The sequence below is a fragment of the Talpa europaea genome (genome assembly GCF_964194135.1).
Source record: "Talpa europaea genome assembly, chromosome: 5".
NCBI lineage: Eukaryota > Metazoa > Chordata > Mammalia > Eulipotyphla > Talpidae > Talpa > Talpa europaea.
In genome coordinates, this window is record NC_140071.1 from 32,365,045 (window position 1) to 32,391,587 (window position 26,543).

Consider the following 26,543-nt stretch of genomic DNA (forward strand, 5'->3'; position numbering starts at 1 on the left):
CTTACAAGAACTGGGGTACAGGCCAGAGGTGCAGGGGGTGAGAAGATTCACCAGAGACAGAGCAGGAACAGTACAGGCCGATCTACTGAAATACACTACTGAGGGGAGCAGTGGGCGAGACTGGTGAGGTCTGCCGTGCCTTGTGAGTAGCTCCCTGGCCAGCTGGGGATCGAACTCACTGCAGAGGCTGCATATAGCTTCGCAGTGCTGTGCTTAACACCTTGTGCACCAGGGAGGCCCATAAATGTATTAAGTTTAACATTTATATAGAGACTGATTTTTTTTTTATTCCACATGTCTTATTCAAACAATTAAAAGAAGCATCTAGAAGGACATTTTACAGCTCAAGAGGTTACCTTAAAATAAGAAGATATGCTCACACTGGCTACAAAATATAGACACATTTTAATTTATATTAAACATGATTTAACTCAAACTATACAAAATATAATGTAATTCTAAAACTTTTCAAAAGAGGGCCTCCCCAGTGGCGCAGCGGGCTGAGTGCAGCACTGTGAGACTGTCCACAGCAGACCTCTCCTGTCTCGCCCGCTGCTCCCCTCAGCAGTGTATTTTAGTCCTTCTGCCTGTTCTGCTCCCTGTTCTGTCTCTGGTGGATTCTCTCAACCCTCCCACGCGTCGGGCTTGAACCCCAGTGCTTGTATAAATAAATCTTTAAAAAAAAAAAAGGAGTTTAAAAATAAATAAAACTTTTCAAAAGATTTATCAAAAATGCAATAGCACATGGATTTTTAAAAAATGGTGTGGATAATAATTACCCTCCTGTACTGCTGCAACTGCAGATTTCACTTCATCTGAAAATGACTTCATCAAACTAACCTTGAGGATCTTCATCAAAGTGAGGTTCAGGCCAAGAGCCCTTCCCGGCTTCCTTGATAAGTTCTGACATCTAGTTTCTAATAATTTGAGATTTGCTGACAAAGTCTCCTTTACCTGATTTTTAAGATTTATTTATTCATGCATATAAGAACCGGGGTACAGGCCAGATGCACCGGAAGGTGAGAGCATTCACCAGAGACAAAGCAGGGAGCAGAACAGGCAGACTGACTGAAAAACACTGCTGAGGGGAGCAGCAGGCGAGACAGGCGAGGTCTGCCACGCCATGTAGGATTCTCGCGGGCCAGCTGGGATCGAACCCGCGCTGCAGAGGATGCCGACAGCCTCACAGCACTGCGCTCAACTGCCTGCGCCACCGGGGGAGGCCCCTTTTCCTCATCTTTAAGCTTCATAGTTTGTATCAGATTTTTCATGAATGGTAAAAATTAAATTAACTGTTCAGGATGACTTGAAGGAGGGGGCAAATGAGATAGAAGGATACAAATGAAAGATTAATGAATTGGCCATTATTCCTTGATGGTAAAACTGGTTGGGGAAAAATACTAAGATACTAAGGAAAGCTTAAAAAAGCATTAAAACAAAATCCTATGAAGCAATGGAAAAGGTTTGTGTTGCGGCTAAACTATTATACCTATATTTATACAGTTGATTCTGTATCTCCACATATCTCAGTTACTTTTAAATTTGAACTAACTTGCGAGGTGAGAGTAGACAGCTGTATTGGCTGATTTTTTTGTGGCTTCTTATTGGTTAGACAAAACATCCAGACCATTGACTTGAACTTTGCTCACTTCTTGCTGTCAAAGACCATAACTGATGTGTCCTTTCTATTGATTATTTAAACGTTAACTAGTAGCCACGTCCTCAGAGTAGGAAGATTCTTCTGCAGCCACTTAATATTTTTGGATATGGTTTCTAGAACAGTTTGAAAAGTATCCAGGTGTAATCCTTGGACTTCAAGAGATTCAAAGAATAGTTTCACCTAAAAAAAAAATAAATAAATAAGGCAAGAAAAGAGTCACTGACATGGTTTATAAAACATTTTTTCTTACAAAAAATTTTCAGACAGCTTTCAAATAATACAAACACAGGTGCAAGCATTTCTCTGCCAACCTTTAAAAGCTTATTTTCTTCTTTTCCTTTGCGTAATTATTAATTTTTATAGAAAGGACTTAACTCTCAAGTGTAATTTTCATTTTGAATGCTATGTATGCCCATAATTTAAGAGTCATGTTTTAGTCCTGTCCCACTTATTTGCTGTGTGACATTAGACAAAGAGCTTACTGACTTTTAATAAAATGAGAATTTCAAAACAGATCAAATGCAAGTTTACTTTCAATTGTACAACTTAAACAAACAGTTAGCGATAGTTACGAACCTCTTGCAATTCATCCTTGGAAGAAAAGTGAGATGTTGTACCCGAGATGATTATTCTCATAGCAAATGAGCCCAAGTCAAATCTGAAAATAAAAAAGGAACCCCACAGATTTAATAGATATAACAGCCTTACATTTATTACCATATGTTATAGTTTTAAAGTATGTAACATTAATAGATCTATGATAAAAATTTTTTTTTTTTATAGAGGCATGCTTTATTTATTTGTTTGCTGGTTTGTTTGTTTGTTTTGTTTATACATGCACTGGGTACAGTCAGAAGCGCGGGAGGGTGAGAGAATTCACCAGAGCCAGAGCGGGGAGCAGAGCAGGCAGAAGGACCGAAGTACACTGCTGAGGGGAGCAGCGGGCGGCAGGAGAGGTCTGCACGCCATGTGGGACCCTCCTCTGGTGGCCGGGGAGCAGCCGGGGATCGAACCGGCGCCGCAGAGGCCGTGCGCAGTTTCGCAACCCAGCGCTCAACCGCTGCGCCACCGGGGAGGCCCTATGATAAAAATTTTGCACTGTAACAGATCCCACTAATTGCATAAGAATTACTCTTATACTCATCTAATACAATTCCAATGCTGAAATTCATCAAATTTGACCATAAAATAAAAATGGAGATAAGGATTTTAGGAAATATTCCTAACTTTTCAGCTATATTCATGTTTATATTGATGTCTGTGTTCAAAGCAGTGTTCTCTAGACTTTTTTGACTATGCACGCCATCAGGAAAGATTTTTTGAATAAGAACTTCCCAATATATTTTATTTTTATGAATTATATGTACACACTATGTTATGTATGAAAAAGAAAATTGAATAGCCTAAGAAAAAATACATATGGTAAACAATAAAATTTTCTCCTTGTCTGCCAAAGTGTTGTCTTGCACCCTGTCCCATCTCATTTTGGACACCACTGTGTTTGAATGTATTTATTGAGGCATTGTGACAAGGTCAAGCTATCATTCACAACCAGACTGCATCCTTCACCCCAGTGTTTTAAACAGAGAATTTGTAGTGGGGTCAAAGGGATTCAAGATGAAAAAACAAAGCACAGCTACACCTCAAAAAAAAGTTTGCAAGTCCAGGCTCTGCACAAGGTCATGCAGGAGCACAATCTCCAGTTACAAAGCAGATCTACAGCATTGCAGAAAAATTCTGATCACTTTAAAAGGGAACTGATGGTTATGCAAAAAAAAACCAAACCCACAAAAAAACGAAAAAAAAAACAATCATTCCATTAGTTTCTTTAAGGATATATATATATATATATATATTTTTTTTTTTTTTTTTTAAGCAGTTTCTAACCCTTTGGTCTCATGTGGACTTTTTGAAGTTTTGGAGGAGGGAGTAAATGTGCTTTTTGCTAATACAAAGCTCTCTTCTGAAGGGACTTTGAATCCTTTATAACTTAGAAATGAGTGGGAAGAAGGAATTATACAGGCTAGTTGACATCAGAGATGCCAATTGACACTAAGATAAACAGAACAAATGGCATAGCTTTCTGATTCAGCATACTTTGCAGGTAGTTCACAAGTAACATTTTAGATTTGGAAAAGGAATGATTGAGCACCTTTGCAACAGTTCTGTTGTAAGAGAAAGCACTGCCATCTTGTACATTCCAATGAAATTAATCATGTTTGTTCTCTCCAGGAACATTTTAGGCTCATGAGCATATACTGAAGTGAACTCTAGTTCTCCAATAGTTGAAACCCAGAGAAATGCAGAACCCATCAATTTTGGAAGGGGTCTCCCCCAGCATTTCTGATTGGGTTTCTTTTAGCTACTCCAAAGTCTCTCCTTCCTCATCTCAGGAAACAGAGGTGGAGAGAAACAGGGCTGGAGATTAGCTCTCAACAAAATTCCACATATTTTTTCTCCAGATCAAAACTATATTAACAGAGCAAAACAAGTGAAATAAACTTGAGGCACCAAATATGACTTCACTGGATTTTTTTCTGGACTGGGGAAAGCCCTCCAAGGGAATAAGGCTGGTGACAACTCAGCTGATATTCGCTCCCAGGAAGTCTTTGCCTGGACTGAATGAGACAAATCTGTTCTTATTCCCCTCTTCTCATTCCTCTCTCTTACACTTGGATAGGACAAATTGGTAAATTGAGTTTTAAAGCTGACAGACTTCATCTTGATATTGGGCTAAAAATGGTATCATTTATATGCCTTGGGGACATTTGATTACACTAAGTCTTAAGCAAGTGAGACATCTAGGTGGAAGAGCACACGTTGAATGTAAAAGAATACCAACTTCTTTAGGAGATGCGCCCAATTTTCTCTTACAAAATTCCAGGTTAATTGCTGCCCACTTGGATTTCTGGCAATTGCATGAAGAAGAGCTGGCAAGTCCTGGGTCTTGATAACCTTTCCTTCCATTCCTAGTTCAATTAATCTGAAGAAATAAAAACCATTTGATTTTTCATGGCATGTGTTTTGTAATGGAAATTAACAGAGGTTACCAATATAGTAAAAGAATAAAATGGAAAGAGTAATCATAAAAATTTGATTTACCAAAAACATTAATAAATACCCTATTAGCTAATATTTTAAACATTGCAGTTACTTTTTTCTAGCAGTAATCTTTTTTTTTTTAAAGATTTATTTATTTATGCATACAACAGTTGAGGTACAGGCCAGAGATGTGGGGTGCAGGGGGTGAGAGGATTCACCAGAGACAGAGTGGGGAACAGAACAGGCAGACTGACTGAAATACACTGCTGAGGGGAGCAGTGGGTGAGACTGGAGAGATCTGCTGCACCATGAGGGTTGCTCCTTGGCCAGCTGGGGATCGAACTCGTGCTGCAGAGGCTACGGATTGCTTCATAGTGCATGCTTAATCCCTTGCACCACCAGGAAGACCCTCTAGCAGTAATCTTATTTATTCATTAGTTCAAAAAAATTCAATTAGCATCTTACATACAAGAATATATTTTTACAATAATAATTTTCCTTTACGATTCTGAAAAGAGAGCACAGTTATTTGATAAATTAAACGATTAATTACTAGGAAATAACTGTTTTCTCTGTTTGCATTTTGTCAATATATTTTTCTGGAGACAAAGTCAAGGCAATTCAAATTCTGACTCAATTAATTTGTGACTGAAAATGTGGGGACTTCACTGAATTTGTATCAGTTAATTTTTAAAAATTTAGTTAACTAATGCACTTACTTCATTAACTTCTCCTGGTCTTTGCTGGTTGACAATGCATATAGAATTTTGATTTTTTCAGCACCTGACATTGACAGGTCATATTGGTTTAAAAGGTAATTCCATCCTGCTGTGGTCTGAGCACCCACAGAATATACAATCTTTAAGACATCTGTAGGAAGACTGTAATATTAAGCACAAAAATGAAGAAAAAAATTTATGAAAGAAAAACCTCCCTTTGCTTATAACAATTTTAAATTGCCATAAAAGAATCATCCCTGAGTTATTTTCTGTACCTAGCATAACAGACCTTTTTTTTTTGCCAAACTTTTATAAAAATATTTTATGTAATTTTGTTTTGCAAATTATTTTTTTTCCCTATTGATGATACAATATTAGCAAGCAGAAAAATCATAAAATTTTAACCTGAGATGAAAATAGTTGATGGAATCAATGAGAGCTATGACTCTAAAATATATATTAAAGTACTTTTTTTTTTTTTAAAGATTTATTTTATTTATACAAGAGCCGGGGTACAGGCCAGATGCATGGGAGGGTGAGAGGATTCACCAGAGACAGAGTGGAAAACACAACAGGTAGACTGACGAAGTACACTGCTGAGGGGCGCAGCAGATGAGACAGGAGAGGTACGCTTGCCATGTGGGTTGCGCCGAGGCAGGTGGGGATCGAACCAGCACTGCAGAGGCTGCAGACAGCTTCATAGCACTGCGCTCAACTGCCTGCGCCACCAGGGAGGCCCTATATAAAAGTACTTCTTACACATAATTCTATCATTAAATAACTTTCATTGGTGCTATACAATTTTGAAAGAATGATGAGTACTTGTTGCCTTAATGTCATGTTAAGAGTATTTTCTAGGGCCTACCCTGGTGGCGCAGGCTGTTGAGCACCGTGTGTGAAGCTGCCCGCAGCCTCTGAAGCACCTATTCGATCCTGGCCGAAGGGCGAGGGTCCTGCATGGCATAGCAAACCTCTCCTGTCATGCCTGCTGCTCCCCTCAGCAGTGTATTTCGTCAGTCTGATGTTCTGTTCCCTGCTCTGTCTCTGGTGAATCCTCTCACCCTCCCAGGCATCTGGCCCGTACCCTGGTTCTTATATAAGTAAATAAATAAATCTTCAAAAAAAAAAAAGTATTTTCTAATGGCTTGTCTGAAGATCATCTCACTCTCTCGGTCTAAATAATTGTAATTTAGCACTAATTACCTAGCCTTCAGTCATTTATAATTCTGAAAAGCAGATAAGATGCAATAAGATTATTTTCTGTCCACTTAAAGAAAACAGTAAGTTTGTGTGGTTTTATTTTCCTACAGGATATTAACTACTTTTGATTCTAACTTGGTCTTTGATTTTTAATTCCAAGTATTGTTAGATAGATAATAACTTGTATTCACACTGATGACTCAGAAGAAACCCAATAGAGGAAGTAAAGACAGGGCAGGAAATTTGCATTTATGCAAATACAAAATTATTCATACCACATGGTGGGGATTGTACTAGCGCCTGCACATTTTATTTAACTATCAAGGTATGCAATGAGATACCTTACTGTTTTTAAGTGGAAATAAAACTGCAAAAGTTTAAGTAAATTACATGAAGTGACATAACTAGATATTTTGAAGATGGAATTTAAACCTATGATAATGCTTATGCTATTTACTATACATATAAATGTGTATAAATATAGTCAATTATAATCCACATTGTTTTGATTTTTGTGTAGTTCACCACATACATTTATGAAAATTGATAGTCATATATTTTAAGTTGTTTGACGGTATGACACATAGTTATTTGTTACTCCCTACAGTAGCTCTGGGCACAGAAGTAATATGCAAAGAATTATTTTTTGATTAATTAATGAAGTAATCAATTAATCTCTGTAAGATAATTCCTCATTAGGATAACTACTATCAGTTTTGGAGTCTAGTGGAAAACCTATATTTAATTATATATTCTGAATCACAGTATAAGTAAATATTTTCCAGATTATTTTTAGAGGCATAACATCCTATTCAACATGTTGAACCATCCTGTTTACCGTAGATAGTTACTGTAGGTCTGTCATCCCTCCTGTAATTAGCTTAAAAATGGAATATCCTTCTTTTTTGTTATAGGACAGTAGGATGTATACTTTTAGCCTGACTCATACTACCCAATTAAATATGAAAAAAGAAGATAATAATAGTTAAAAGATATCATTTCTAAAATCAGTTTCTTGCCTTATAATCTCCTTGAGCTGAAAAGCCCCCAAAGTAGAAACTAGAATTACTTTTTAAAAAAGAATTCAAGCAAGGATTTCAAAAAGCTCGCTAAGATTTACTTACATGGAAATTATGATGGCATATCATACTAATTTGGCACAGGAAAAATTGACACCATTATATTATACCTTTATATTACAGGGTACTGAAATTATGAATTTTTCTTCTATTTAAAAAAGTGGTGTGATATTTACATATAAGAAATTCTACATCCAAAGCCTACGTAGCATTGTAAACCAATATTACCTCAATCAAAATAAAAATTAAAAATAATAGCCACCAGAGTCAATTTTGCCACCATACACAGCCTGTAGATATTCCAAATCACCCATTTCTCATCAAAGGTGAAACTTGTGGCCAAGGTTTAGCCTGTGGTATTTGTCAATGAGAAAGTGAACTTTTTTTTAAAGTACTCCCATATTTATTTTTGTAAGTTTCACAAATGATTGCTGGTGTTTTAGTTTCATGTATATTTTACACTGTTCTTCAAACTTCTCTTTATCTTTAAAAGGCATCGCTTTTGGAGCTTGGTCTCCCCTACTTCCACCCTTTTTTTTTTCCTGTTCCCCTGTCATTGTTTATTAGCTCCCCCCTATAGGGACCTAAAACTTACTTCCCACTAAAATCTGTTGAGCACTTTCTATGTGGGAGCATGACACATGTGTATATAATTCCCAGCATGGTTTTTATTTTCTGTCCTCACTAAAAGGTTTTAGATCTAATGTCTTGCTTGATCAAAGGCTATAACATCAAAGTTAAAGGAACAAAGGAGAGAACAGAAGTCTATATCTACTTTAATTTTCCACTGGATTCCATCCACTGAGAGAAGAGTTCAGTCGCCTTCTGGATGCAGGGAGCATGATTCAGGTAACAGGCCAGGTTCAAGAGAGTCGAACGAAGTGTCCTGTCCCAGATGGAGCCCTCATCGCTCCAGCTTTGCGTGTCAATCACGGGCTTAAAATACCGGAGAAGGTAATGCTGCAGAAAGCACAGGATGGTTTGCAGAGAGGCTAAATTTAGTTACCACAGCTCTTATTCATCCAACTGAAAGGGCTGAACTCTAAACTGTGTACGTGAACAGAACTATTTATCTTAATAGCTCTCTTTCTGCCCCCCACCCACCATACTTAAAGAGTTAGTTTCTGCATTAAAACATATGATTAAATTTCCTTTCAGAGGGCAATACCAATTGATAAAGATAAAATCACCTCAGGAGGGATATTTTGCTCCAGATTCTGGCACCTCGCTCTAAAGATGGAGATGACAAGGAGCCAGGGGACTCAGACATTAGGTGCAGGGATATTAACTGTGCCATCAGCCAGTATCCTCAGCTCCTCAAACAGTTCACCCCAAGAGTTCAATCAAAACAAACCAAGTCTCACTGATCCTCCAGAATGTGTATTTACTTTATGAATTTTCTGAAAGTAACACAAACCTTGAGATTTTCAGTGACATCTGAAATATTCCGTCTCTCTGTCATGTGGTAAAACAACTCTAAGTATCCCAGTCCTTTGAGAAGTGCAGGAACACTTCTTTCATGTTGGAGGTAGCGAGTCAGGTCAAGGGCTTTGTCTAATGTCAACCTTCCTGCACTGAATTGTAAACATATGTCAGAAGTTTGTACTTACCTTACAGTTTTTCATTTTATTAATATTGAAATATAATAAGATTATTAATATTGAAGCAATACCAAGAACAGTTCATTATTTCCAGGTCAATTGGTTTAAATCCTTGTTTTACCACTGACTAGCTGTGTGATCTCAGAAAAACCACCTAACCTTTCTGTGCCTCAGTTGCTCCCCCTATGCAATTAGGATAATAGTATCTTCTATTGCTCTAAGAATTAATAAATTAATAAAAGTGACGCACAGTAAGAGATCTATAAATGAAATGTGAGCTGATATCATTTAGTACCAAATAAAAGTAAAATTTTCACATATGTCATTCTCTAATTGTTTCATTTGTGGTTTTGAATTAGTTCTCCAAGTGGATTTGGAACTTTAAGGACAGGTGCCAGGATTTTTCTTTTTTGATGTCACTCCTGGAGCCTAAAGGAAGCAGCCATTATTGTTGGAAGGACAAAACAAGTATTTCCCTCCTATCAAGATTTAAAATTATATGCCTTCTCTACATTTTCTTTTAATAAGAAGAACAAACAACAAAGCTATTATTCAGAATAGCAAAGTGTTAGGGTCTTTCTAGAGAGAAAATAAACCATTGCATTGGTTTTGTCTAGTGGCCTTCACAAGAGAGCGCCTGGGTCCTACAGGATATCTAAGCCATTCACGCCAGCAACAAATTCCCAGGTGAAGTGTAATAGTTTAATATGGAAACAGATTCCAGAACAAATGATGTCTCTGTTGAATTTTTCATGAACATAATGTCATAATTCCTATGGGTTTTAAAATATTTTAACATGATGGGGGTAATACAAATATTACTTCAATTACAAATAAATAAATAAAATATTTTAATTCTTTTTTAAAGAGGGACTGAGATTAGAAAGAAGTGAAATTAAAAAGAACCAACTTATATTGTGAATTTATGCTTCTTGGTCACAATGTAGTACTACTTTAAAACAGACTTATGGAAATTTTTCAAAAATTTCATGTGAATACCAAGGACAGGACCAGGTGCTCTATGATTCCATAGCCTGCTATATTTTAAGGAAGAAATCCATAACATGTCATTATTCCTTCCCACATTGGTTATGTATAAAATATGATACAGTTGATACATTAGTGGATCAGCAACAGGAAGAAATTGTATATTATATTTGAGGTTCACAATTTTAAAATATTTTAACTCACAAAATTCATGTTAATCCTGTTTTTTCTTTTTGCCCAGCCTAATTTATTTCTAACTAAAACCAGTACTATTATTAGAAACCTTTATATTTGTCAACTTGGAAAAAATTTAATCATAATATTCATTTTAAAAAAGGACTCTTCTTTTTATATACAATAGCTATTGTTTAAAATACAGCTTCTTACCACCTGCCCCTATGCTTCAATCAATGTACAAAATGTTATGTGAATGTTTGTTTAAAGATTAAACACATGTGTAAACATACATTTCAGCCCAAAAGAAAAAAAATCTATATCTACTTATTTGAATACAGTCTCAGCTAAGTGGCATTTTGTGAAGGAAAAATAAGAAGCCATATTCCTAAGCAATCAACTTAAGATGTGGTACTAAATAAAGTTAAGATTTACTAAAGAAAACAATTTTTCTGTAATAAAATTAAACTTGTCATTTTAATTCTGCTCAACTCAGATAAAATCCAAGTCTTATATTTTAAAAGTATGAAAACCAAATTAAAATAAATATCTATGCCTGGGTCAAATTTTGTCTCCAAACCATATGTGACCACTGATTACTTCCTTTAACTCTTAAGTAGATATTTCACAACTTCGGCAGGAAAGAAACATGTATTATGGAGGAAGAGAAGCAGGTAAACATATTTAAATCTAATATGAGAGTTTTAAATTGTTTCCTTATGCAGTTACTTTTTTTTCTTATGAAGTTACTTTTAATGTAAAAATAATATAAACAAATTACAAAACAATTGGAAATCAGAGAAAAGGAAGGAAAGAATCATCATTTCACTACCCTACACATTCACTAATAGCCTTTGGAATATTTCTGCTTTTTCCCCCAACACTAACTTATTTTTTTTTCCACTGTAATTGCAAACATAGTAATATACAAAGTCACATTCTGCTTTTTTGCAGCTTCTCATTATTTGAAATGCAGTTTTCTATGTTGTCTCACCTTCCTACTCAACATGAGATTTTTAAGACAATGTTTATTATGTAATACTAGTAACACTAACAATTGAAATTTATTGACCAGGTACAATACTTAGTGGTTTATCCACATTATCTTAGCAATCCTCAAAACAACCCTGTAATGATATATATTATCATTACTGGAATTTAAAAGAATAAAAAAAATAGGCTTCAAACAGTTAAGTAATTGAAGAGGTAATACTTGAATTCATCTGTTTTAAATGAAATTTTGTACCTTAGATTCATTAACTTGTGCAAAGTAAAGAAAAGATGGTTTTTCACTGTTGTATCAATAATCATAGGGCTTCTTTCATTTAATTATAGACTACCCATAAATTTATAAGCTAGAAATAGCAAAACAAAAACCAAAAACTTTCAACTATAGGTAGTCCCTACTTTTTAAAGGTTGAAATATACCACTTCACTTAATGAAAGACCTACATTAGTACCTTTTTAAGCAACTGAAAGAAAGTCAAGAGGATTTTTTTTCCCTCTTACAACAAAAGCCAAAAAGTGAAAAGTCTTCATTTACCTTGTAGCAGTCACTATAGAGGCTGCATGTACCCAGCACAGTGAGAATGCCAAGCTCCTTCCCCAGAACTACTTTATACAGTTTGTGCATTTATCACTCTCGTTTTAACTGTATGTTAGTGTTATCTTAGATTGTGTGCTATTTAGTATGATTTGATATGCTATTTTAGGGGCTGGGAACTATAAAGAAAAATTCCAGATCCTCCTTGGTGGCCCAGATGTTAAAGTCTCAGCGTTATCAAGTTATCTCCAGCCACTGCGAAAGGAGCTCTATCCCCAGTCAGGGAGCAACCCACATGGCGCAGCAGACCTCTCGTGAATGGCCCGTTGCTCCCCTCAGCAGTGTATTTCAGTAGATCTGCCTGTTCTGCTCCCCACTCTGTCTCTGGTGAATCCTTTCACTGCCCTCCCAACCCCAAACCTATGGCCTACACTCCAGTTCTTGTATGCATAAATAAAAATTAACCAAAAAAAAAAAAAGAGAAAAACTTCTTTGAAAAAAAATTCCATGTAAGTGAATAGCAACTGCTTTTTCACTTTGCACCAGTTCTACTTACAAACATTTTCACAGGGAACACCCTACTTTTGGATAGTGAGGGGAACCTGAAACTGATTCTTCATTCTTCCTAGTCTTATATTTTTAATTTACTTACTCTGTAATGTACTCAGAGTTTGTCTTTTAAGCAGACAAAACTCCATCAACTAACAATAGCCTACTTCTCTAGTCTACCATGTACCACTCATGCATAGAAGAGTGTTATTCTTAATCCTGGTTTCTGATGTGCTTTGCCACCAAGATGTTCCTGAGACCTATGAGACTGAGGATTAAGATCTCAGTCCTCTCCTTTCTCCTCTCCTTTTTCTAACAAGGAAATTTTGCATTACAGAGAAGCTTTGCCTGAGAGATGTCCTACTAGTTACTTTCACTCATTAAATAAGCATCTGAAAGGAAATACATATCACAGTGAATAAAAATTAGTACATTACAATAATTCTCAGAATAGGAAATCTTACGATACATAATATTCTACCTTAACCCCAATTCCCTCCCCCACATTGGTAAGTTTGTGACCTGATTTATTCTGCATAATTTTCTGTTGATGATAAGTGAAAAAGAAAGGGAAATATTTGTCTCTCAGGAAAGGCCAAAGGAGAACAAATATAAGCAGCCAATTCCTCTTTCATTTCCTATCCATTTCCTATTGATTTCTCATGTGAACAAAATAATGAATGGGCTATGCACTAGGCTAATAACTCATTGAAAATGAAAAGGTTAAGATTGTATTTATACTTTTGGTTTGACAGATTACATAGATTTTTGGTAAAACAGCAAGCTACTAGTATAAACAAATTTTAAATTTGACATCAAAAGTTTTTTTTTTTTTAAATGGCTAGGGAGTTCACCCTAAGTAAGTGAAATGGGTCACTTTTGTGAACAATTTGGGACGCAGGTGCATGAGAGAGCAGGCCTGGCTTAAAGGGGACTCTGCTCACAGCACCCTTCAGTTTCCCTGTGGAAAAGAAGACTTACAATTTCCAAATCTTCTCATGTTTAAAGAGACCCCAGCAGTTAGAATGTTTATGTAAATTTTCTACCTTTTAAAAGGTTGGATTAAATTTTAAAACACTACATGGTCCAAAATACCTTATCAGTGTGTACACTTTGGCCTAGTGACCAGTATTTTACCTCCATTCAGATCCATATCATATGCATGACCAACCCAGAAGATTTGATTTTGAAATCCAGCATATCTTGTTATGGATTAGTTATTTCCTAATGAAATCAGATTAAATTTTGTATTACCTTACTAGCTGAAATGCATCATGAATCAGACCTACTCTGTCCTTCGGTCTGAAAAGTGTATGGTTCTGATTCAACTGTATAATGAGCTGGTCCCATCCATGACCCTCATAGTGAACAATGTAGTAGCCATTTGCATCCACATTGAATTTCACCCAACTGGTCTTTTCAGGTAAATCCAGAATATCTAAGAAGAGAAAGTCGACAGAGACATTTCATTATCAGCAGACAAACTAGGAACATCTACCAAACCTTTAGTTTCTAAACTATTACTGATAAATCTATAGGAAGACAAAGTTTTAGAAGAATCATGCTATTAATTTTAATAGTCCATTGGGTGGTTTCTTTGGAGAAAGATGGTTTTATTAAATGAATAAATAAACTTATAGGAAAGGATAGTTAAATTTGTTCTCAAAAACAGTGTATAGGTTCTAAGAGGTATGCATGAGTTCAGTAAGTCAGATGATGAGCATGACAGGAATTTGATCTGACTTACTGCAGCCTTAGCTCATGGTTTAGTTATTGGTTACAAAAATATGTATATGGAAATGACTCATTTATTCAGTCTTTATTTAGGTGAAATTAAAGACTATAGGGAGGACATGACATTCTGATGAAAACCCTCTCAAATTTTAGGGAAGTATTACATTATGCCTTTTCAATACAACAGACACTATACAAAGTGGTAAAAAAAATTATAATTATCATATTCTTTCAATAACACTATGAGATGTAGTCCCCAGTCAACATAAGAGAAGAAAATGGAAGTTCAGGAAGAATTCAGAAATTTTCTTTACATCCAATGGATGATAGAGTGAGGATTTGAATCAATTCCAATGTACATGTTGTTTCACTATACTTTTTTTCCCTTGTGGTGTAAGAGCTGGATTGTAAGTATTAAAAAACATAAGAAGACATAAGATAGTATGCCATCATTTCTTGATATAAGTACAAACCTGTATCTAAATGCTAGAAGGACATAAATTCCCACTGAATGAAAAATCCAGGCTTTCCAGCTGTAGGATTCTTTTAGTAGTTGTGTATGGATAAATGAGAACTTCCCAAATCTTTTACTCTTTCAATTATTAGAAGATTTTAATCTTTTATTATTAGACTGACTTACACTATCTTTCCTCCAAGTAGTCCAGAACATGTTTAATTTCAACATTGGAAAACACCTATTCGGCTAATTAGATCATTACCTGTCTTTGATTTAAGAACATGTCTGTGAATCTCATCAGAGGCACTGGTGGAGTAGGTCAATGGGATATGCCATAGATAACTGTGTTAGGAAGAACATTACAGATTAAATGAATAGTTATACGTCACAATGTCAGACATAGCCTTATAAATTTTATAGCTTAGACTAACAGATCCTTGAGTATGCAAAATTCTTCCATGATGATGATGAAGGTCCAGCAATATATATCTAGTTGAACTGTCACAATTACTTGGGCCATCTGATCTCCAAATCTCATACCACAACAAATTCTGTTTTCTTCTAAGTAAAATAAAAAACAAAACAAAACATATAATCTTCCTTTCACATTTCCAAAAACTGACAGCCTAATACTAATTCAAATAACTAAACCAAAGTGGTAGGAAAAGCTTAAGAGGTAAGGCTCTTACTTCAGTATAATTTCCCACTTACCCTTTTGTTCAGTAAAACAACACACATCCACCCCGCAACTGTGAGTGACTATGAGTAAGCAGTTAACAATACTACAGACTGAGATCTTCAGGTCGGCCAAATTCAGGGAACAGAAAAGCAGAATGGATTAGGTGAAACTGCCTCCATCTTTTTTCAATTGTCCTACTATGGTAAGCAGAAAATGGCCCTTTTATTCTAACTTTCTAGTAGCTTCTAAAATTCACTTCTATTACATCAGTCCATATTAACTGTAATAAGCCTGCACAGGTAAAATCATGTCCCTGATAACACGAACAGATATAAACCAGAAGGAAAAGTAATTGAGGAAGCACCCATTAATTCTCTGGAAAAATATAAATTAATGAAGTAAACAATGTACATGAACTCTCTATCATAAAGCGTCAGCAGAAATAATCTGCTAATCCACAGAGCTCAGATAATGAACAAAGCAATTGAAGTATTTATACAAAAAAGTAAAAATAGAAACATAGATATTGCTATAACATTGTAGGGTAAAGAAAATGTCAGGCTTTTCTGCCCTCCCGCCATCAGTATAGATGATGGATCCTTGTCCTGAATGCATGCCTGATGGCGGGCACCTGGAATAGGGTGTGGGCATAGGTAGATGGGATTCAGCTGTGCTAAGACTGTGCTTTTTAAGGGTGGCGTCACAGGGACGCCAGCAGCAGCAGCAGCAGCAGAAGCCGAAGCCGAAGCCGAAAGAGAAGCCGAGAAGCAGCCCCCCAGCCAGCACCCCTGCCTGCCATATGCCTGGTGAACCCCAAATAAAAAACCTGCGAAACTACTGAGGACTCTGACTCCTCCTTTACCCAGTCTGCATGGGATCAGAAAACCTGCACTGTGGTCATTCCTGCCCTTACAAACATAATGGATTGAGATTCCTGCATGGAATCTTGACTCTAGAAGGAAAGGGATTTTTCCGGATAAACATACCTAGGAATAAAGACAGGGTCGGTAGCATTTCATGAGTTTGGACAGATATGAATCAGAGGGTAATAATTTTATAATAGCAATCAAAACAGATCAGAGCAGATAGAGGAAAAAGATCATTATGACACAAATTTGTTATTCTGGGCCTTGCATACTAGTCAACTCTCTTGTGACATTTTGGTAAGTTTCAAAATGGTAAGTCCTGCTTTGCCAGTAATGAATCAAATATTAAATTTTCCAGGCTGAGTTGCCAAGTTACAAATTGTCTGAGTTCTCTGAGGTTCAAACTTCAAAAGGACCTATAGAAAAATAGAAGGGTGTGTGCATAGAAAATGGTGTAAGAGCTGCTGTTAGATTGGAAATAGGTACCTGGTGAAATAAATGGAAACACAGACCTTGAATTTGCTTTGTGCTTCTCAGAAAAATTCTAGAATTGTCATTAGACACTAGATCCTGTCTTTCTAAGGAAAAATAATCATAAGAACTAGCACCGATTTACTTGCATTATTACATTTTAAATAGCCTCATTTATCTTACTGATAGGACTAATAAAAGATGAGAGAAATATGAACAATGTAGTGTTTCTCGATTTCAGGAAAGCCTTTAACAAGTTTTCTCAGGTTGGGTTGGTAAATAAGTTGACAGTATGATTAATTGGATTTGTTTTCATCATTACCAAGAACATCATATGTTTGAAGACATTATATTTTTAGTCTACTACTGAATAACAAAAGGCAACAGGAGGTCTTTATCACACAGGGAATATCTTTTCTCTTGTGATAAGATGTTTAGATGTCATAACACTTCCTAGATATGGACCTGTCACTTTTTAGAGCCAAGAAATGTCATAGTGAAGAGTCAGGGTAAATTATAAAAGAAATGTAACCAATCACCCTCTGCATTAGCACCAGCGCTCAAAAGGCAGCAGTAGAATTACTAAAACTAGGGCTGCTGAACAATGCAATCTGTACCTCCTGAAACTCTTCAAATCTGTTAAAGACTTAGCTTAGATCAAGATAGATGCAGACCTTGGAGTTCGATGTAGAAATGGTATCCCACCAAGTTGCCAGAGAAGCTAATAGAAAACTAGTTAAATAATGAGCAAATCAAGAGGAGGGAAACTAAATGAGAGAAGAAAATTGGTCACCTTTCCTGCAGGGCCCCCCATTCAGGGTCCTCTTTGAAAACCCCCTTCAGGAAGCGCTCCTGTTGTATTTGGAGGAAAGTGCCTTCTTGTTTAACCACCACCACGGGGATTCCTTTCTGGAGAGTCCAGGTAGTCATCATCTCTTTGACCTCCACATGTTCTCCTAAAAAACTGAGCTGAAATGACAAGTGACAGAAGAGAGAAATCAAAGAGCAGAAACTTTGACCTCCTTAGGCTTGGGGAGGAAGAAAGGAGAACTCAGGCTGACCCCAGGGCTGCTCTCTGCAAAGTACCTGAAGGAGGGTGTGAGAGCTTGAGTGTTAGCACATGGCAGGAACCATTAACCCAACAGGAAGAGCTTGACTAGAGGCTCCCTTCTGATCCTTAAAACAAAAGAAAAAAAAACCTCTCCATTTTAACAACTGTGGAATCCTGGGGACTGAGGAAGGAAATGTCTTTGGGGAAGCTTTACATATTTCAGCAGAGCAATATTATATCACTAGAGGTACAATGACTGGAAAATAACACCTTTAGCTTCCTAACTTAGAGTTTGGATTTCTGGTCAGTGGGCGGTGCTGAATATTCCTCTAAAAGCCACAACTTATAACTCTTTTTCTTTAAGTTTGTCTTTTTTTAAATGATTTTTTTGTCCTTTTCCTAAAGTATTTCAATTATATCCCAGAGAGAAACAAAAAGACAAAGGCTTAAGAAAGCCATTCACTCTGTTTCCAAACCTAACAACATGTTTGGTTTGGCACTTTTCAAGCCTAGAGAATGCCAATGCAGCAGGAACCACTCAGAAGAATTTTGAGCTGAGATATTTTTAGCTGGCATTGGGCTGTGGGAAAGCTGAGTTATAGCAATAAAAATATAATAGTAACAACATCATCCACTGAATGGCCCTAACCTTCCTTCTCTAGGCAGCTCTGTTTCAAGGAAAATTGTGGAGTCCCTCTTCCTCTCCAGTTATTTAAAGGGACAGCTGAGCTTCTTTACATGCCACACTTACATGGGATCTGGTGACATGCCCGGGTTCCTCTACTCTGTAAGTCCCTTTATACTTACTGTGTTGCTTGTTGTCTTGGAATCAGAATAACAAAATCCACCAGATGTCAAATCGCCTTCTAAACAACTCTATAAAAACAAGAGTAAAATGAGCACTATCATTAGGCACTGATAGTTGGCTGAATATGAATATTAGACTTAAGTGCAGCCATTTATTAGCGTAACTATATGAAAATTCAATTCATCTAGATATGGAAACAAGCTTAGCAATTTGAGAAAATAAAAGGCATCTTCCCAGTGAGCCTAGAAAATAACCCAAAGTTACTCTTCTTGTTTTATATATATGAGTAGCTTTGGGGGTACTTCCTAGGGTCACTGTGAAGAGGCCTTTTCATTCTCATGAATTCTCTGATCATAACCAGATTGGGATGAATTAACTTTTCATCAAAAATATTTACACTGCTGGGCCTCCCCCGTGGTGCAGCGGGTTCAGTGCCACACTGTGAAGCTGTCCACAACCTCTGCAGTGTGGGTTCGATCCCGGCCGGCTGGCGAAAATCCCACATGGTGCATCAGGCCTTTCCTGTCTCGCCTGCTGCTCCCCTCAGCAGTGTATTTCCTCAGTCTGCCTGTTCTGCTCCCCACTCTGTCTCTGGTGAATCCTCTCATCCTCCCATGCCTCTGGCCTGTACCCCAGCTCTTGTATAAAAATAAATAAAATCTTTAAAAAAATAAAAAAATATTTACACTTCCTAAAGAAATGGATTTACTGTCTTAGAGATGATTTACTTTGTTGAATTTTCCTTTTATTTCTTCCTTTTCCCCTAGAAAAGATCCTACTCTGTTTTTTCATTGCTCATGTTACTTATGCCCCTCATTAGCATGTAGACAACTCTGTCTCCTACTAACCTTCCCCAGCACATCGTAAACTCCTTGGCAGTGGGGGCAACACCTTACTTGGGTATTCTCAATGACTACCACAGTAGTATATAGCAAGTGAACAATACATCTTGAAATGAATGGAATTGAAATGTGACCTAAGTTAATCCACAAATTGGCAACTGACCTTTGAATAACCAGGAGCTGGTGCTCTAACTATAAATGAAAAATATGACATATATACTCACTAAGGCTCCCTAAGTGCTGTTAAATGATATTGTAAAAAATAACAAATAATTCTTCTGATTCTCAAGTTGCTATTGATACGTCTGAAAATTAATGATATGAGACACAATGGTGAGTAAAATATCTTCAAGAATTTATCAGTTTTATACCACAGTTTTATTTGGCATCAGGGATCAACAATAATTTAGCACTATAGGAGAAGGTTAGATGGGAGACTTTCCTGATAAATAGGAGAAGCTGTGATGCAACCGAAGGAATGAATACTGGACTTAAAATCAGAATACAGGTTTTAACTAATGACTCCACACTCATTTAGTATGAGCAAATTTTTCCCTTAGTATTAGTTTTCCCATTTGTAAAAAAAAATGGTATGATAATGCCTACCATAAGGTTATAAACATGATAAAGACTAACATAGGGGCATTCACAGTTGGCCTTAAAGAACCCTATTGTCCCTGCTCAGACCAGAAAAGGCCTTGTGAGCTTCTGCAAGACCACACCAGTGCCTATCCATTCTGGTGAAAGCCTGGACGCACATCAGGGAGGGTGCCAGAAGGGCCAGAGACCTAGTAACCTTCCACAAGACCCTTCCAGCATGCACCCAGACTGGCAGACACTTCCTAACTTTCTATGAGATCCTATGAGTAACCACTCAGACTGGTGAAACCCTGTACCCATGCTGCAGAGGGTGCCAGAGCAATCCGAGCCTTCATGAAACACCACTGGCCCCTACCCAAGCCAGCAGAGACATTGAGGACTTCTCTGGGACCCCACAAGTGTTCGTCCAGACCTACAAAGGCCTTGTTATCTCCCACAAGATCCCCACCAGCACCCACACAGACTGGTGAAGTCTGAAGCAGTCTGTAAGGAGGAGGTAAAATAGCTAGATCTGGAAAGATGGATAGAAGCTGAATTGCTGCAAAGAAGAAAGAGTGCTTCAGGTAATAAAGGCTCTAGAAACAAATGTATGATAAAACAGGGCTTGAGCAGGATTTCTTTCTATGGGGAACAAGATGTGTTTCACTCAGCAGAGGACAATGTTGGAAAATTGAGCCAGAAGAGCTCAACCTTAAATTTTAGGCAGAGATGATTAGGTATTATATGGTAAGAATTACAAAGTCATTAAAGATTTTGGTAAAAGAGCAGATAATAGTGTTGAATTAACTATGGAAGGGGAGCCAAAGAAAAGGAGACCAAATGTTCATCTCCTGTGGCTAACTCAGGGTCGCATTCTGGTTTAGTGTGGTGCCAGGGGACAAAGAAAGGTGCTGTTTTCTAGGTACCCTGGCAATGTGGCAAGAGGAATAAGTATCAGTTGACTGACTATGTGATTATTCATAAACCTTCATAATTGGTCTGTGACTTTTTAGGTTTAACAACAGTCTACTGTAACCCATTTTATGACTTACATTTGACAGACTGCTCCACAAATCATTGTTCTTAGCATTTCTATAGCTGAACTTCTTTAAGTAGTAAACAATTCCTCTCTGAAATTTCTCCTCAGTCAGAAAATCCTTGAGCATATTCAAAATACAAGCTCCCTATAAAACAAAAATACATATACACACAAGCAAGAAGATAAGGAAAACATAGCATGATGTGATTTATTTTATTTTATATATTTTTAACATCATTTTTCACTTTTGCACAATGTATGCATTTTCATCTTGGTTATATTCCCCATATAATTCCCACCCCCCTTATTTTGATCCTAATCTCTCCTCCTCCCTCCCCATAGTATGTCTCTGGTTTATAGTTGCTTGTTGATTGTGATTTTTCCTTTATTATAATTTGTCTTTTTCTTTTTCCCTTATTTAGAGAAAGCTTAAATTTTATAGAACATGTGTAATATGTGAAAAATGATCAGCAAGTAAAACAATAAGGGAAATATGTAGCAGTAACCTGGAAACAACTTCTTAAACTATTGACTTTATTGGTCAACATTTTATTGCTAGTGAAGTAGAGCTTCCTTTAGTTATAGCATTCACTACCTTGTTATAGGAAACAGCATCAAACATTTCATGTATTTGAGTAGGAGTTTCTGCTTGATTGGAGACAGGACGGGATGAATTTAATGCATCTCTGCTAATTACTTCAAAACACACATCCAAAAAATAGTCATCCTAAACAGGAGAGAAAAAATTTTCAATTCCATTTGATACCCTCAAAACCACAGAAAACATGCTGGCTTAGTAAGATATTCTTAGAAGTAAATATTCAATCAATAGTCTTGCACGACATTTCTTTCCCTTTATATATTTCCCTGTCACCAATTCTCTACTTCATAAAGGTTTGAATCCAACATTCACTCGGATATTGGATGAATATTTGCCATGTACCAAGCCCGTTACAGAAATAAACTTTTAATGGCTTTTAATGGCTCCCATCTTACAACCATCATCACCAATTCTTCGACACCATGCAAGGGGGTACATTATATACATTTTACAAGTGAAAATATGTGAAACTGTGTAAATAAACTTGGATTCAGCATGTAGCAAATAAGAAGATACTGACTTTGAGTCCATGTCTGTTTATACTGTATTCAATACATGTTCACCCCAAAGACCTAATTAACCTTTGTTAACTGCCTTGATATGTGGCGTTCAGACCTCATTATGCTTATTAGAAAAGATAAGTTTGAAGAAATCTTTTACACATTTTGGGGATATAAACAAGCCCTCTGGAAATGCTAAAGGAATAAGCTTGAAATCACGCTCAGTGGAAGTTAAATGCCAAGAACTGAGCATAGATCTATAGTCATGGGCATTTACCTTGTCTGATGCCATACAGGTGTATTATAGATGCATATAACGATGTATGTAGATGGTGATATTCTTTTCTTTCACCCCTATACACAGCTATATATTTGTACTATTTGAGCTTTCTGCCCACCAGTTTTTGGCTGAAGGACTTATGCTTACTGCTCTTTATGTCCCCACATATCAAATTCACACTTGAGTCTGAGGTACCCAGATCACAGTACCGCAGAATAGGACTGTTTTTGGAGACAGGCCCTGTAAAGAGGGGTTGCATTAAAATGAATGCATTAGGGTTGACCCTAATCCAACCTGACTTATTAGAAAAGGAAATTTAGACCTTTAGGGAGGCACCAGGGTTTATTGGCACAAAGACCGTGTAAGGACACAGACACCATCTGTTAGTTAAGGAGTAAAGCCTCAGGAGAAACCAAACCTACCAACAACTTGATCTTGGACTTCTCCAAAACTAAGAGAAAATAAATTTCCATTGCTTAGGCCCCCAAATCTTTGGTGCTTTGTCAGGGCAGCCTTGACAAGCCATTACAAGTATGAATCTTAATCAAACAAAACACCACAGGTTCAAAGACAACAGTATATTGTTTTTTCTCTAGCACTCATTGAAAATTGTAATTGGAAATTAATGATTCCTTAGGACTTATGGTATGATGTATGAAATTCTGAACTTACAAACTGTAGCTCTGGATATGTAGCACCAACAGAGATAAGTTCCATGTGCTTTGCGAAACCCTCGTTGAGCCAAAGATCATTCCACCATTCCATTGTAACCAGATTGCCAAACCACTAGAAGGTAAAAACTCAGTTACATATTGCATCACCAGGGAGGCCCCCCTTTCTGCAAAAATTCTTGAAATGATTCCCTGCCTTCTCTTCTTGCCACTTCTGCTTGCTTCACTTTTCTTTCTTTTGTATCCTTATTGCTCCCAATATTACAATTTCATCTTTCCTCCCAGTGTTTCCTAGTTATTAGATTTAATATTAAGGAAGAAATGAAATATTTTTGGAGTGTTTTTTATTTCTTGTGCATTAGAAACAATTCAGATAATCTTACTTTATCCTTGATTTTTGGATTTAAGGAGAATATGAACCAAAATACACTGTTGGGTAAGTCAACCTTTTATATTGAATAGCAGGTGTTTTTAAGAGAATCATAAGAATTCATTTAAGACACATTTAGGACACATTATTGTTGTTACATATTATTACTGATGGGCAAACAGTGTTAACCTTTTCCTAACTTACTTTCAGGATTGAACTTGGCCACTACAGAGAATTAAGTGCTGATTTTTATACTTTTATTTTATTTATTTATTTATTTATTTAAGATTTATTTATTTATTTGTTTGTTTGTTTATTTATTTATTTATACAAGCACTGGGTACAGTCAGAAACACAGGAGGGTGAGAGAATTCACCAGAGCCAGAGCGGGGAGCAGAGCAGGCAGAAGGACCAAAATACACTGCTGAGGGGAGCAGCGGGCGGCAGGAGAGGTCTGTGAGCCATGTGGGACCCTCCTTCGGTGGCCGGGGAACAGCCGGAGATCAAACTGGTGTTGTAGAGGCTGCAGGCAGCTTCGCAACCCAGCGCTCAATTGCTGCGCCACCGGGGAGGCCCCTAAGTGCTGACATTTTAAATATCATAATTAAAGTTTAAAGTATGCATAAAGATAATCTGAACAGAAATTTACCCATGACCTATATTTGATTTGTAATACAAATGAAATACTAAGTTATTTTCATGTACTTTAATATTTTGTTTGTTTACTTAGTCTATGTGCCCAATATTGTGCCTCTAGTTCATCTATTTTAGGATTGCAATTGCCAGGATAGAAAACTTAAAACAGTAAGATTCTAAGATTCAGAAGAGCCTCGCTACACTTAGAAGGCAGAAAACACTAGATATGTCATTTCTAGAAGTTGGTTAAGCACTATTCCTTTTCTGGCAACCCTTAGCTCATTGCACAAGTTGGTGCCAATCTTCTCAAGGGCATCTGAGAGAAGGGACAAATGTTTACTCGATATGAGAAGCGATGAGTTTGAGAAGCATAGGCTGAGATGATTCTACTCACTTTAGTAAGACTTATTTTTTCATTCATTCATTAAATATCTACTGAGAACATACAATGATCCTGGTACCATACTATATATCAGAAATACAAAGATGTATATAATTCAGTCATTGCCTCAATACAAATGATGGAGGTAAACCAATAGACAAATACTTGCAATAAGCACTACTGACACTGTGATCATTGCCTGTACAAAGGGGATTCCAGGAGTAAAGAATCAGCTCAATGTCATAGTGTATAGGAAAATCAGAAAATTATTATTTCCCTGAGCCTTGCAAGGGGTCCTCCAGGAATGTTGGAAGTGAGGTGTGCTCTATGCAGATCCAATAGCTAAAACAAAGACACAAAGGAGAGTCCTCTCTGGTGGCTCAGGGGGTTAAGTCTCAGTGCTATCACACTATCACTGTGCTGTGCCTTGAGTTTGATCCCCAGCCAGGGAGTCAACCCACGTCTTCCCTCAGCAGTGTATTTCAGTGGATCCATCTATTATGCTTCCTGCTCTGTCTCTGATGGCTCCTCTCACATTGCCCCCACCCCGCACCTCTGGTCTACACGCCAATTGTTCTATGCATAAACAAACAAACAAACAAATAAACAAATAAATAAATCTTTAAAAAGAAAAAGACACAAAGGATGGCACAACCTAGCATGTTCAGTAAGTGGCAGGCAGGCCAGCATGATTAAAGCTTAGGGTGTTAGTAAGAGATGAGGCGGGAGCAGTGGAGAAGGGCCAGGTCATGGGGGACTTGTATGCCAACCTATGAATCCTGATGTTCTGATGTTCACCAAGTTGACCTTGGACATCTTTACCAGTGTTTTACACAGAGGAGTGACATAGTTATATGGAGACCAGTGGTATGCCAAAATAGTCAGAGCAAAAATTTCGAAGTTGCTGGCTACTTCAGTCCTAGACTTTGAAATATTCATGAAAGAGAAGCTATTAATGGAAGACCCAGAGGGAGCATGGATTGTCAGAGCCACATCTCTCCTATCATTTCCCTACAAACATTGGGTAGCAAGATTATGAATCCCCAGACTCTCTTAAGTGTTTTAGAGTCCCCAGTGACTAATGATCAATCCCCCTAAAAAGGGCCAGCAGGTAGATTCTAAACCAAAGGAAGCTGCTCAACGTTCTCAAAGTATAGTTCTAAGTATGGCTCCAATGTAATTGGGTGCTTAGGTCGGTACTTTTTTTTTTAAAGAGGAACTAATTAATATAGTAATGATAAAGTTGAAAGTTAAAAAATAGGAGATTTTTACTATTTTCTTCAATGGAATATTTTACCACATGGTAAAGGAGAATTTCTAGTGCTTTTAATAAGTCAGAGCATTACTGGGAATTTTCAGAAACAAAGTAGAGAGGAAATAGACTCTGATATCCATAGAGCTAGTTTTACAATTTCCTATTTGTATGTAATACAGTGTGGAGGGGTCTTAGAAATCTTCTGCAGAAATGGTAATAGTAGTGGGTGTCATTATTAATAACTAACATTTTTGAGTGCCTACTATATGACAGGCACAAACACTTATTTCTGATCCTCACAACAGTTTTTAGAAGCAAGAGCTATTGTTAATGTAATTTTACAGATGAAGACATTGAAGTTTAGAGAGATTATGTTTGCCGGGTCAGCAGCCTGTGACTACTGGGTCTTGAAGTACTTCATTATGGCCATTTACTCACTCTTCCTAACTGAAGGGAGATTAATTTTTCCCTGAACTTCTAGCCGTAGGAGGTGTAAGGAGAAATATTTTAAATAGAAATTTCTATTTGAGTTTCCAAAGCTGAACTTACATATCTGCAGAGTTATAGTCCACCCTTCTTTCCAAGAGGTATTTGAAGGTTTTGCTTTAAAGAGTTTTAAAGGATGTAGTGGCCACTTCTAGTGTGATAAAATTCTCTTCTGATAAAATGTCATATAGTCTAGACATTGCGCCTTCCGTTACTTCATATATTGTATTTAGTATGCTAATCCCTAAGATTCCCTCTAGAAGTGAGATGACATGACTACAC

General features: G+C 37.0%; 1 protein-coding gene across 1 annotated transcript in view; it reads right to left on the minus strand.

Moving 5' to 3' along the window:
- Window positions 1-1,696: 1,696 nt before the first annotated feature.
- ERAP2 (endoplasmic reticulum aminopeptidase 2) overlaps window positions 1,697-26,543 on the minus strand; it is a gene marked incomplete at its 3' end in the record, with an annotated part of 38,590 nt that continues 13,743 nt past the window's right edge. Inside the window, exons 6-18 of the mRNA XM_084232919.1 lie at window positions 23,134-23,247; window positions 21,676-21,807; window positions 21,094-21,225; window positions 18,620-18,688; window positions 17,555-17,730; window positions 15,008-15,087; window positions 13,809-13,992; window positions 9,118-9,274; window positions 8,476-8,660; window positions 5,422-5,583; window positions 4,503-4,643; window positions 2,237-2,318; window positions 1,697-1,840 (exon numbers count right to left, since the gene is read on the minus strand). Of these exons, the coding sequence (XP_084089045.1) occupies window positions 1,697-1,840; window positions 2,237-2,318; window positions 4,503-4,643; window positions 5,422-5,583; window positions 8,476-8,660; window positions 9,118-9,274; window positions 13,809-13,992; window positions 15,008-15,087; window positions 17,555-17,730; window positions 18,620-18,688; window positions 21,094-21,225; window positions 21,676-21,807; window positions 23,134-23,247 (1,758 nt within the window). The remainder of the gene's footprint in view (window positions 1,841-2,236; window positions 2,319-4,502; window positions 4,644-5,421; window positions 5,584-8,475; window positions 8,661-9,117; window positions 9,275-13,808; window positions 13,993-15,007; window positions 15,088-17,554; window positions 17,731-18,619; window positions 18,689-21,093; window positions 21,226-21,675; window positions 21,808-23,133; window positions 23,248-26,543) is intronic.